At 49.3% G+C, this 12,368-nt stretch overlaps 1 protein-coding gene across 1 annotated transcript in view; it reads left to right on the top strand.

Annotated features, from left to right (window-relative positions):
- Positions 1 to 12,368, top strand: part of DNAH8 (dynein axonemal heavy chain 8) — a 622,089-nt gene that overhangs the window by 168,029 nt on the left and 441,692 nt on the right. The window contains exons 18-23 of the mRNA XM_040430275.1: positions 4,832 to 5,644; positions 6,081 to 6,687; positions 6,783 to 7,555; positions 7,629 to 8,204; positions 8,877 to 8,950; positions 9,165 to 9,284. Coding sequence (XP_040286209.1) covers positions 4,832 to 5,644; positions 6,081 to 6,687; positions 6,783 to 7,555; positions 7,629 to 8,204; positions 8,877 to 8,950; positions 9,165 to 9,284 — 2,963 coding nt within the window. The remainder of the gene's footprint in view (positions 1 to 4,831; positions 5,645 to 6,080; positions 6,688 to 6,782; positions 7,556 to 7,628; positions 8,205 to 8,876; positions 8,951 to 9,164; positions 9,285 to 12,368) is intronic.

The raw sequence follows: 12,368 nt of genomic DNA, 5'->3' as shown, positions 1-12,368 counted from the left end.
TTTAAGCACTGGGGGCTGAGGTGGTTAAAATACAAATAAAACTAATAAATAAAGTGAAAAATTCACAAAAAGTGTCAATGTCCCCTACAGGTCTTTTTATGACCTCTTGGGGGATATTATTTGTAGCAGAAAAAACTTAAAAAATTAAGTTAAAAAAGATAAAAAATTTATAAAATACATAAAAGAAAAAACACCCACACCAACCAAAACCGTTGCCATTATCACCCCATTCATGTGAAACCGTTCGAACCACCAGGTGCCCAAAAACACAAAAAAAAGTGTCTTTTCAGGCCTGGTTATTAAAGTGTTAACCAATAAGCGCTTTCTCCGCTAGAAAGAGAAAGTGCTTACTGGTTATTGCAGGGCGCCTGTAACTGGCAGGAGGTGGTAATAACCAGGGAGCACGGCCTCTGCAGTGAGGGAAATCACTGATTTATGAACAAGTTCCTGCAGCGTGGCCCCTGAACCAGAAGATGCATACTTACCTGCTCCATGCCCCCGCTGCCTCCATCTTCCGGTTCCTGCACTTTTACACCTGTCCGTGCATGACCATGGTCACATACACCGCTCCAGTCAATGACTGACTGCAGCAGTGACACGCTGCTTGTGGCCACATCACCGCTGAAGCCAGTGATTGGCTGCAGAGGTAGATGTGACCATGGCCTTTTACTGACAGGTGTAATCAGCGTTGGGAGCAGGTAAGTATAACTCTTCGGTTTCAGGGGCCATGCTGCAAGAACTTGTTAAAAAATCATTTTTACTGGGAAATCCCTTTAAGCCAGGGTGGATTAGCCATAGATCTCACAGGGAAATTTCCCGGGGGGCCGTCTGGGCCCACCTCACGGCCAGCCAGTGAGAGTTTTTGGGGATGTATTTTGTGCTCATGGGGGCAGTATTGTGTGATGAACTGTGGGGCGGTATAATGTGCCACAATATGGTATTGCTGGCCCGGACTTCCATCAATTTGTACCAGACTACAAAACGGGGCCACTGTTAGTATTTTTCTAGGGCCAGCAGCGAGATATTCAGGTCAATTACTGGAAATACATCTTCATAGGGACACTCACTCATAATAACTGGCGGTGTAATCGTGCCGCACATCTCTCTGTGTGATCAGGGATGTGCTACTGATAGTCAATGTAACTAAATGAAGGAGGAATGACTGTGATAGCGATCATTCCCCCCAGTCACTTTACATCGGCCTGTGTACATTGCGGCCCCTTGAAATAGAGCGATGTGACAATGCGGCCCTCAGACCAAAAAAGGTTGTGCACCCCTGCCTTAGGGTGTCTACTTTCCGAAATGGGGTCATTTGTGGGGTGTTTGTACTGTCTGGGCATTGTAGAACCTCAGGAAACATGACAGGTGCTCAGAAATTCAGAGCTGCTTCAAAAAGCGGAAATTCACATTTTTGTACCATAGTTTGTAAACGCTATAACTTTTACCCAAACCATTTTTTTTTACCCAAACATTTTTTTTTTATCAAAGACATGTAGAACAATAAATTTAGAGCAAAATTTATATATGGATGTCGTTTTTTTTGCAAAATTTTACAACTGAAAGTGAAAAATGTCATTTTTTTGCAAAAAAATTGTTAAATTTCGATTAATAACAAAAAAAGTAAAAATGTCAGCAGCAATGAAATACCACCAAATGAAAGCTCTATTAGTGAGAAGAAAAGGAGGTAAAATTCATTTGGGTGGTAAGTTGCATGACCGAGCAATAAACAGTGAAAGTAGTGTAGGTCAGAAGTGTAAAAAGTGGCCTGGTCTTTCAGGGTGTTTAAGCCATAGGGGCTGAGGTGGTTAAAGGGAACCTGTCACCAGGATTTTGTGCATAGAGCTGGGGACATGGGCTGCTAGATGGCCGCTAGCACATCTGCAATACCCAGTCCCCATAGCTCTGTGTGCTTTTATTGTGTTAAAAAAACGTTTTGCTCCATATGCAATTGAACCTGATATGAGTCCTGTGTCCGGAGATGAGTCAAGCGGAAAGGAGCCCAGCACCGCCCCGCGTCCTCCGAATCTCCTCCTTGCTGGCTGACGTCACAGAGCTGGAGCGCCGAAATCTTGCGATGCGCGAGCTAGCGCATGCGTAGTTCGTTCCCTGTGCTGATGCCAGCACAGGGAATGAACATGATGCCGACACTGCGCATGCGCTAGCTCGCGCATCGCGAGATTTTGGAGCTCCAGCTCTGTGACGTCAGCCAGCAAGGAGGAGATTTGGAGGACGCGGGGCGGTGCTGGGCTCCTTTCTGCTTGACTCATCTCCGGACACAGGACTCATATCAGGTTTATTTGCATATGGATCAAAACTTTTTTTTAAAACAATAAAAGCACACAGAGCTATGGGGACTGGGTATTGCAGATGTGCTAGCGGCCATCTAGCAGCCCATGTCCCGAGCTCTATGCACAAAATCCTGGTGACAGGTTCCCTTTAAGTTCCCAGTCCGCCCCTGGATGCAAGGTAATGGCAGTTATGTCATTCATCCACATGACCACTTCTTCGGACTCTCCTTGGCTTCCTTCACTTTGATGCAGCCATGTTCAGCGCATGAACAGATACAGGAGATCATACTGCCTATATCAGAGCTGGACCTGACTAGTTACTGTTCAGCTCATGTGTCGAAATGAGAGAGCTAGGGACATCCTGAGGAGGTCGATCACATTGATAAATCATGGATGCGGAAGATTTATCGCAGTGGCTGGTGCTGAATGATAATCTGAAGCACCTTAAGACTGTTTTAAGTTTATACCACCTGTAAGATGGCTTAGATTGTGCTAAACGTTACGGTTAGAATTTTGGCTCATATTAAGCTACTCCCCCTCTGCCCCTTGTTGGGCATGGCAAAAAGTGTTTACAACACATGCTAAATATGGCATATGACCTGTGTGCCAGAATTCTGGTTCTGTTTGCAGTGGTAAATCTGCTCCTTTTAGGAAGTCTCAGATTACGCCATATTTCTACAAAACTTTCTGATTTATGTTGCACTCGAGCATTGTTTAGAGGGAGAGGACATGGTCTCCAATTTCTACACATTTTTAATGATAAGAAAAACAGAAAATAGTGCAAAATGTGCATCAAATTTACACCTTTGTCCACCAGGCATAGATGTTTTTCTAATATGCAGTGTTGTTAACAGGAGTCCACTTTCTAATAAATTTGGCACAGTTCAATGAGCTTTTTTGGATAAATGTGTGCCCTTGTACTTAGCAGCAGGTTTTTCGCTGATGCTTGCAGTGTCTCTAATTATATTACTCCTCACATTATATGACATATGATAGTTTCTCAGTTCTGTAATTGTAAAACCAATATATATTTTTATGGATTAATTTGATGATATTGATAAAAATAGCAAAGATAGAAAGATGACAAGACTTGAATGACTTTTACGGTAAATATTCTAATTTCTCGTGCATGACATTGGCAGGAACACAGCACCATGGGTATATGCCCAGCTGCCACTAGGAGGCTGACACTAGAAACAAAAAAAGTGTTGGCTCCACCCAGATGGGCTATACCCCTCTGCCAGAGCCGAGAGAGATCAGTCTTGTTCCAGTGTCCGTAGGAGGCAGACATGACCTGCTATTTTTTTTCGCAGGTCATCCTGCAAATTTTTTATTTTATTTTTTCTTCTCTGCAGGTTTCTACCTGCTGCAGGGGTGGCTCCATCGTGTTCCACTTTAGTTGCCCCCCTGCGTTCGCGTACTCAGGTACCTGGCAGCCACCCAGTCCCCAGTTAAAATTGCTTCCGCAGTGGAATTCCGGTGGACCCACTTTTCCCGTGTTGAGTCCGCCGAGGGGGTGGTCACTGCTGCGCCTGAAGACATCGGAAGGTGAGTAGGGATCCGGATCCATGACGGGGGCCCTGAGCCCCCCTCTCCCTCCTCTCTCATGGGCTCCTAGTAGCCTGAGGCACATGTGCTTCAGCGGCAATTCTGCTCACCCACCCTTCTCCCCTGCCGGTGTACCTGCAAGGAGGCCCGTGCCTTGTTTTCTGGGTCCGGCACTTTGACCCTGGAAGTCGGGGCTTTATCCTCCTTAATGGGGTTCATTTTTGGGCGCTTTTGCTGGCAGGGCGTCTTTTTTCACTGGGCGCTGTGTCCCTCCTGTCTCGCGGCTGCTTCCGGACGCCTCCGCTATCGCGGGCATCCGTTCCCGGCCGCACTTTCTACTCCAGGCCCCGACTTTTTCGGCCTACTAGGCTGCAGGTCACGTGGGGCGGAGCTTTCCCCCCCCGCCCACTCCTAATCCTTCTTTCAGCGCGGGCTTCTGTGGGGCGTTATCTTCGCCTGCTGCCGGCTCTTTCTCTCTTTGCATTGGAGGACGCCGGTCTCCATCTTGCTGCTCCTCTCCTGCGCTGCGGCTGCTCTTCTTCTGGGTCACAGCACCATTGGGTCTGGTAGGCAGCCCTCTGGCTGACTTTTTTCCTTGCATGCTCCATCCTAAGCCCACATGTCTCCTTCTGGTCGGGACCCCACTCTCCCTGCTGGGATCTCTACCCATTATGCATGTTCTCTTTGTAATAAGAAGTTTCCATGCTGCCAGTCTAACTCCCTCTGCACACAGTGCCTTGATCCCAGGCCTGCCCAGTATGCCCCTGCTGTCCCCTCCGGGTCGGTTCTTCCGAAATGGGCTGCTACCCTGTCCCAGGCCATAGGTAACCTTGCCAGCCTCTCCCAATCCCTGGTGCAGTCTCTGTACCGTTTGCCCGCTCAGATTGCGGCCGCTTCTAGCAGGGACTCTCCCGCTGGGGACGTCCATTCTCTTTCTGGCCCTCGGTCCTGTAAGCGACCTCGTAGGGTCTCAGCCGGGTCCCACTCTTCCTCAGCTTCCTCGGATCATTCCCCGGATAAGTCTGAGACGGGCGAGATTTCCTCTTCAGCCATTTCCGCCGCTCCTGGGGACTCCCCTGCTTCTGATTCTGAATCAGAGCGGTGCTCGGCGATGTCTGCGGCCATACAGGATCTCATTAAAGCTGTCCGGGACGCACTCCATGTGCAGGATGACCCTTCTTCCTCCTTCCAGGAGTCGGTTTCCTTCCGCCGTTCCAGACGTTCCGCTGTGGTTTTCCCTAATCACGCGGATCTTGACGCACTTCTGGCTAAGGAGTGGCGTTGCCCTGATCGGCGCCTTCACCTTACCAAGGCCTCGGATGTCACTTATCCCTTTTCTGAGGAATCCGTCAACCTCTGGACTTTACCTCCTCAGGTAGATCCTCAGGTGGCCACTACCCTTCCCCTGGCTGACGCGGCTTCCTTGTTGGATCCCGCTGACAAGCGGGTTGACTCCTTGGCCAAGTCCGTTTTTGTAGCAGCGGGTGCCGCCATCCGCCCTGCCTTCGCCGCTTCCTGGGTGGCCAAGCAGCTCATCCGAGCCTTACCCCCAGACTCGGTCCAGGGGGAACTGGCAGTGCTTGCCTCTCAGATCTACCAGGCGTCCAAGTTTCTTTGTGATGCCTCTATGGAGTCGGCTCGCCGCTCCCGCCATGCGGCCGCTAACTCTGTGGCCATACGCCGCACCATCTGGCTTCGTTCTTGGGCGGCGGATTCCGCCTCCAAAAAGGCTCTAATCTCCCTTCCCTTCCTAGGTGGGAAGCTTTTTGGGAACCGTCTGGAGGAGCTAATCTCTGAGGCCACTGGCGGTAAGAGTTCTTTTCTCCCCCAGAACCAGCCTCGTCGCCGTCGCTTTCCTGGGTCGTCCTCCCGGGCGTAGACTTTTCGTTCCTTTCGGGCCCCCTCCGCCCGACCGGACAAGAAGTCCACCAGGCCTTCCTTTAAGGCCAAGCCCTCCTGGCATGTCAAGCCCAAACCTGCTCGCCCCCAGTCCACTAAGCCACCTTCCGCATGATTCGGCCCCGGTCAAGGTGGGGGCGCTTGCTCGCCTTTCAGGATATCTGACAGGCAAGTGTAGAGGACGCTTGCGTTCTGGAGGTAGTCTCCTCCGGATATAAGATAGAATTTTCCGATCTTCCGTCGGGACGGTTCTTCCTGATGTCGCCCCCCAAGTCCCCCGCCAGGGCAGACGAGTTTTTCCGAGCCTTCACTCTCTCGGGGTCATCGTTCCGGTTCCGGAATCAGAACGCTTTCAGGGGTTCTACTCGATCCTGTTTACGGTTCCCAAGAAGAACGTCTCGCTCCGCCCAATACTGGACCTGAAGGCGCTCAATCTCTTCGCCCGTGTCCGTCATTTTCGCATGGAGTCCTTCCGGTCGGTGATAGCCTCCTTGGAGGCGGACGAGTTTCTGTCGTCCATAGACATTCAGGACGCTTATCTCCACGTCCCCATTGCCCTCTCCCATCAAAGGTTCCTTCGCTTCGCGGTGGGTTCTCTTCATTTTCAGTTCGTCGCCCTACCCTTCGGTCTGGCCTCTGCCCCGAGGGTTTTCACAAAGGTGCTAGCGCCTCTCGTGGAACTTCTCCGTGCCAGGGGGGTCGCATTGGTTCCTTACCTGGACGACCTTCTGATCCGGTCTCCGTCCTTGGAGGACAACCTGTGCAGCCTACGCATCACCCTCTCCGCTCTTGCCCAATTCAGGTGGCTCATCAACCACTCCAAGTCCTCTCTCATTCCATGCCGGAGGATGCCTTTTCTGGGCATGATTTTTCCTTCCCCCAGAGAAGATTGCCTCTCTTCAGGCGGGGGTGGCTCGTCTCCGCGACCCGTCTCCCTTGACCATCAGGATGTGTATGCGCGTCCTGGGCAGGATGGTGGCCTCCTTTTGAGGCCATTCCCTTTTCCCAATTCCACTCCCGGGACCTTCAGTTGTTCATCCTATCCAGGTGGGACAAGTCCCCGGCAGGCCTCGAACGCCGGACCCGCCTCCCTCCCGAGCCTTGCCAAGATCTCTCCTCGTGGCTGAATCCTCGGACGGTGTCCCTGGGCCGGTCTTTCCTTCCCCCGTGTTGGCGGGTGATCACCACAGATGCCAGCCTCTCGGGTTGGGGTGCGGTCTTCGGGTCCCTCACTGTCTACGGTCTTTGGTCTGTTCAAGAGTCTTCCCTGCAGATCAGCGTCCTCGAACTCAGGGCGATTTTCCTGCCACTGTCTCACTGGACTCCCCGTCTCCGCGGTCTCCCGATCCGGATTCAGACGGACAATTCCACCGCGGTGGCCTATCTGAACCACCAAGGGGGCACCAGGAGTGTGATGGCCCTACGGGAAGCCTCCCGTATCCTGCGGTGGGCGGAGACGCACGTTCCAGTCCTCTCTGCCATGCACATTCCTGGGGTCGACAATTGGGCGGCAGACTTCCTCAGTCGCCAGCTGGTCGACCCGGGCGAATGGTCTCTCCATCCAGAAGTGTTCCTCCAACTTTGTCACCGTTGGGGAACTCTGGACGTGGATCTCTTTGCGTCGCGCCTCAACCGCAGGCTCCCGTGCTACGTTTCGCGGTCCAGGGACCCTCAGGCTCTCGCGGTCGACGCCCTATTTCTGCCTTGGTCTCAGTTCGACCTTCTGTATCTTTTTCCCCCCATTCCTCTCCTTCCCCGAGTGCTCAAGCGCCTCAAGGCAGCCCGATCCTGGTGGCTCCGGATTGGCCCCGCAGGGCGTGGTACGCAGATTTGGTGTTTCTGCTCACCGACGTCCCATGGCGACTTCCTCCGCGCCGCAATCTCTTTTCCCAGGGCCCTCTGTTCCACCCAAATTTACCTCCGCTTCGTTTGACGGCGTGGCTGTTGAGACCGCGGTCCTGAAGTCCCGTGGTCTCTCGGACTCTGTCATCCAGACGATGCTTCACGCTCGCAAGCCCCAGTTGGCCCGCATTTACTATCGGACCTGGAGAGCGTATTTTGCCTGGTGCGAATCTGGCCGCTTTCGCCCTCTCCGTTTCTCTGTCCCTAACATTCTGGTGTTCCTTCAGGACGGATTTGATAAGGGTCTTCGCCTGGCTTCTCTCAGGGGGCAGATCTCGGCCCTCTCGGTCCTCTTCCAGCGTCCTGTGGCCTCGCGGGCCCAGGTTAGGACTTTTCTCCAGGGTGTTGCTCGCCGAGCGCCTCCCTTTCGCTTTCCGGTGGAGACGTGGGACCTGAATCTCGTCCTGGACGCCCTTCAGTCATCGCCCTTCGAGCCCTTGGCAGAGATCTCTCTGTCGTTTGTCTCGTTTAAGGTGGCCTTCCTCGTTGCTGTCACCTCCATCCGCCGGGTTTCCGAACTTGCGGCGCTTTCTTGCGTTCACCTTTCTGGTGTTTCATCAGGACAAGGTGGTTTTGCGTCCCGTTCCCTCCTTTCTCCCGAAGGTGGTCTCCTCGTTTCATATTAATGAGGAAATCGTCCTTCCTTCCTTCTGCCCCAATCCTTCTCACTCTAGGGAGAAATCCCTCCATTGCTTGGATGTGGTTCGGGCTCTTCGCCTGTATCTTCGCCTCACAGAACCCTTCCGTCGTTCGGACTCTCTTTTTTGTGGTCCCGGCGGGCCCTCGTAAAGTTTTGCCTGCCTCCAAGGCCACCATTTCTCGCTGGGTTCGGTCGGCCATCAAGGAGGCCTATGTCGCGAAGGGGCGGGCTCCCCCTTCCAGGTTGACCGCACATTCGACTAGGGCGGTTGGGGCTTCTTGGATGGTGCGTCATCAGGCATCAGCTTCCCAGGTCTGCCGTGCCGCCACCTGGGCGTCGGTTTATACGTTTTCTAAGTTCTACCATTTTCATTCCTTGGCTTCTGCTGATGCCAGTCTGGGACGTAAGATTCTGCAAGCCGCTGTGCTTTAGATTGGTTGCATGGCGCTTTTTTTCTTGTTCCCTCCCTCGGGGACTGCTTTGGGACGTCCCATGGTGCTGTGTCCCCCAATGCAATGCACTCACCGTAAAATCCTTTTCTCGTAGTAGGCATTGGGGGACACAGATCCCTCCCTTCTTGAGTTTCTTCTTTTTTGAAGTTCCGGCTTTTGCCTGGTTTGGTCGTCTGGTTTCCCCCGTTGAAGACTTGTTGGCTTTTCAGTTTTTGTGTCAGGTGTGGCGTTCCTACTGCTTTTGTACCGACTGATCTCTCTCGGCTCTGGCAGATGGGTATAGCCCATCTGGGTGGAGCCAACACTTTTTTTGTTTCTAGGGTCAGCCTCCTAGTGGCAGCTGGGCATATACCCATGGTGCTGTGTGCCCCAATACCTACTACGAGAAAAGGATTTTACGGTCAGTACAATAAATCCAATTATTTCAATCTACAGGTGAATTGCATCCATAGGATTCGTATCGATACAGTCTTGAATGATATAGCAGAAACCTTATTGATGATCCTGCCTGATGATGGACCAACCACAGTCGAAAATCTGCTTGCTAGTAATGAGGTATTGTGTATAGATAGATCTGCCAGTATAAAGCGTGTCTACCACACCATATACCATTCACGTGTGTAAGTATATTACATGTGCTGCACATTTACAGACTAAAACGTTAAGCGCTGATCTATTTGTGATAGAAGAGCTCTAAGGTCATAAAACATTGTGTCCCTTGGGATAGGGCTGGGCGATATCAGAAATGTTACAGGAATAATAATTCTGAGTTTCGTATCACAATAACGATATATGTCATGATGGTTTACAATTAAAATGGTATCAGTGTCTTGTCAAAAAGTTGCTCATGGCCTCCATAGTGCCGAATAGCGGGGGAGTCCCTACATATACAACACTCTTCTTTTTGCCTGAAGAGATTCATGACCGTGAACAAGGGTAAGCTTTAAACTCCATAGGACTAGACTATATACATTCACAATGGCAGAGATTTACTAAGCTTAAAGGGAATAAAAACGTTTTATCTAATGCCCGCAGCCTGCTTCCGTAAATAGCGCTTGCTCCCACGTGTTCATGTTCAGGTCCCTGAACAATTTACATGCTGCAGCCAGTAACTAGCTTCAGTGGTGAAAAGGCCACAGTTTATAAAGGCAGGCTGCAGGCATTCGATATAAAGTCTTTATTTCTGGAGAACCCCAATTAATGTGTTTTAGACACTTCTTGTGTCTTACTCGACACAAGGGCATAGCTTAGCATGAAATAAGCAGGTAAGGGGCAGCGTGCAACAAAATTGTGCCACAGTTTAGCACAATGTACAGGGAGTGCAGAATTATTAGGCAAGTTGTATTTTTGAGGATTAATTTTATTATTGAACAACAACCATGTTCTCAATGAACCCAAAAAACTCATTAATATCAAAGCTGAATATTTTTGTAAGTAGTTTTTAGATTGTTTTTAGTTTTAGCTATTTTAGGGGGATATCTGTGTGTGCAGGTGACTATTACTGTGCATAATTATTAGGCAACTTAACAAAAAACAAATATATACCCATTTCAATTATTTATTTTTACCAGTGAAACCAATATAACATCTCAACATTCACAAATATACATTTCGACATTCAAAAACAAAACAAAAACAAATCAGTGACCAATATAGCCACCTTTCTTTGCAAGGACACTCAAAAGCCTGCCATCCATGGATTCTGTCAGTGTTTTGATCTGTTCACCATCAACATTGCGTGCAGCAGCAACCACAGCCTCCCAGACACTGTTCAGAGAGGTGTACTGTTTTCCCTCCTTGTAAATCTCACATTTGATGATGGACCACAGGTTCTCAATGGGGTTCAGATCAGGTGAACAAGAAGGCCATGTCATTAGATTTTCTTCTTTTATACCCTTTCTTGCCAGCCACGCTGTGGAGTACTTGGACGCCTGTGATGGAGCATTGTCCTGCATGAAAATCATGTTTTTCTTGAAGGATGCAGACTTCTTCCTGTACCACTGCTTGAAGAAGGTGTCTTCCAGAAACTGGCAGTAGGACTGGGAGTTGAGCTTGACTCCATCCTCAACCCGAAAAGGCCCCACAAGCTCATCTTTGATGATACCAGCCCAAACCAGTACTCCACCTCCACCTTGCTGACGTCTGAGTCGGACTGGAGCTCTCTGCCCTTTACCAATCCAGCCACGGGCCCATCCATCTGGCCCATCAAGACTCACTCTCATTTCATCAGTCCATAAAACCTTAGAAAAATCAGTCTTGAGATATTTCTTGGCCCAGTCTTGACGTTTCAGCTTGTGTGTCTTGTTCAGTGGTGGTCGTCTTTCAGCCTTTCTTACCTTGGCCATGTCTCTGAGTATTGCACACCTTGTGCTTTTGGGCACTCCAGTGATGTTGCAGCTCTGAAATATGGCCAAACTGGTGGCAAGTGGCATCTTGGCAGCTGCACGCTTGACTTTTCTCAGTTCATGGGCAGTTATTTTGCGCCTTGGTTTTTCCACACGCTTCTTGCGACCCTGTTGACTATTTTGAATGAAACGCTTGATTGTTCGATGATCACGCTTCAGAAGAATTTTAAGAGTGCTGCATCCCTCTGCAAGATATCTCACTATTTTTGACTTTTCTGAGCCTGTCAAGTCCTTCTTTTGACCCATTTTGCCAAAGGAAAGGAAGTTGCCTAATAATTATGCACACCTAATATAGGGTGTTGATGTCATTAGACCACACCCCTTCTCATTACAGAGATGCACATCTCCTAATATGCTTAATTGGTAGTAGGCTTTCGAGCCTATACAGCTTGGAGTAAGACAACATGCATAAAGAGGATGATGTGGTCAAAATACTCATTTGCCTAATAATTCTGCACTCCCTGTATATAACGAATAGGTGATGTATATATAGTTTGATAAAAATGTCTAAAGATGCACCAGATTTATGTGCACCTTTACACTGTGTAGTCTAGGTTTACACTGTCTATATATTTGGACCCCAATATCTTCTTATAAAGAAAAAAATATTTTGCTTATTTCTGACAGGAGACCACGTTGGGCCTTTTTATTTGCAGAATCCTGTAAAATACTAATTATGCTACTTATTTGTTAAAATTGTATCCACTCAAGTAATGATTTCCAGTAGCAATGTTGCTGGCAGGAAGATGCATCGCATTAATTTACAAGAAATGTTCTGTACTAATGTGAATGTATGTGACAAGGTGTCACGACACCAAGTGCTCACACCTTGTACTATGGCTTCCATAGAAATCTGTTGTTGCTCACAAGAACATACCTACAGCCAGCTACAAATTTTACTGCCTTAGGCTACATGCACACGACCGTATGTGTTTTGCGGTCCGCAAAAAAAAACAGATGACATCCGTATGCCATTGTTTTTTTTTTTGCGGATCCATTGTAACAATGCCTAAAACGGACATGAATAGGACATGTTACCGGGTATATTTTTATTGAGGGGCTACGGAACGGACATACGGATGCGGATAGCACACTGTGTTCTGTCCATATTTTTTGCGGACCCATTGAAATGAATGGGTCGGCATCCTATCCGCAAAAAAACCAGAACGGACACGGAAACAAAATACGTTTGTGTGCATGAGGCCTTATTGAGCAGTTAGGCTCACAGAATATA

This window comes from Bufo bufo, chromosome 4 (assembly GCF_905171765.1).
Source record: "Bufo bufo chromosome 4, aBufBuf1.1, whole genome shotgun sequence".
NCBI classification, from domain to species: Eukaryota; Metazoa; Chordata; class Amphibia; order Anura; family Bufonidae; genus Bufo; species Bufo bufo.
This window is presented reverse-complemented; position numbering and strand designations above follow the sequence as displayed.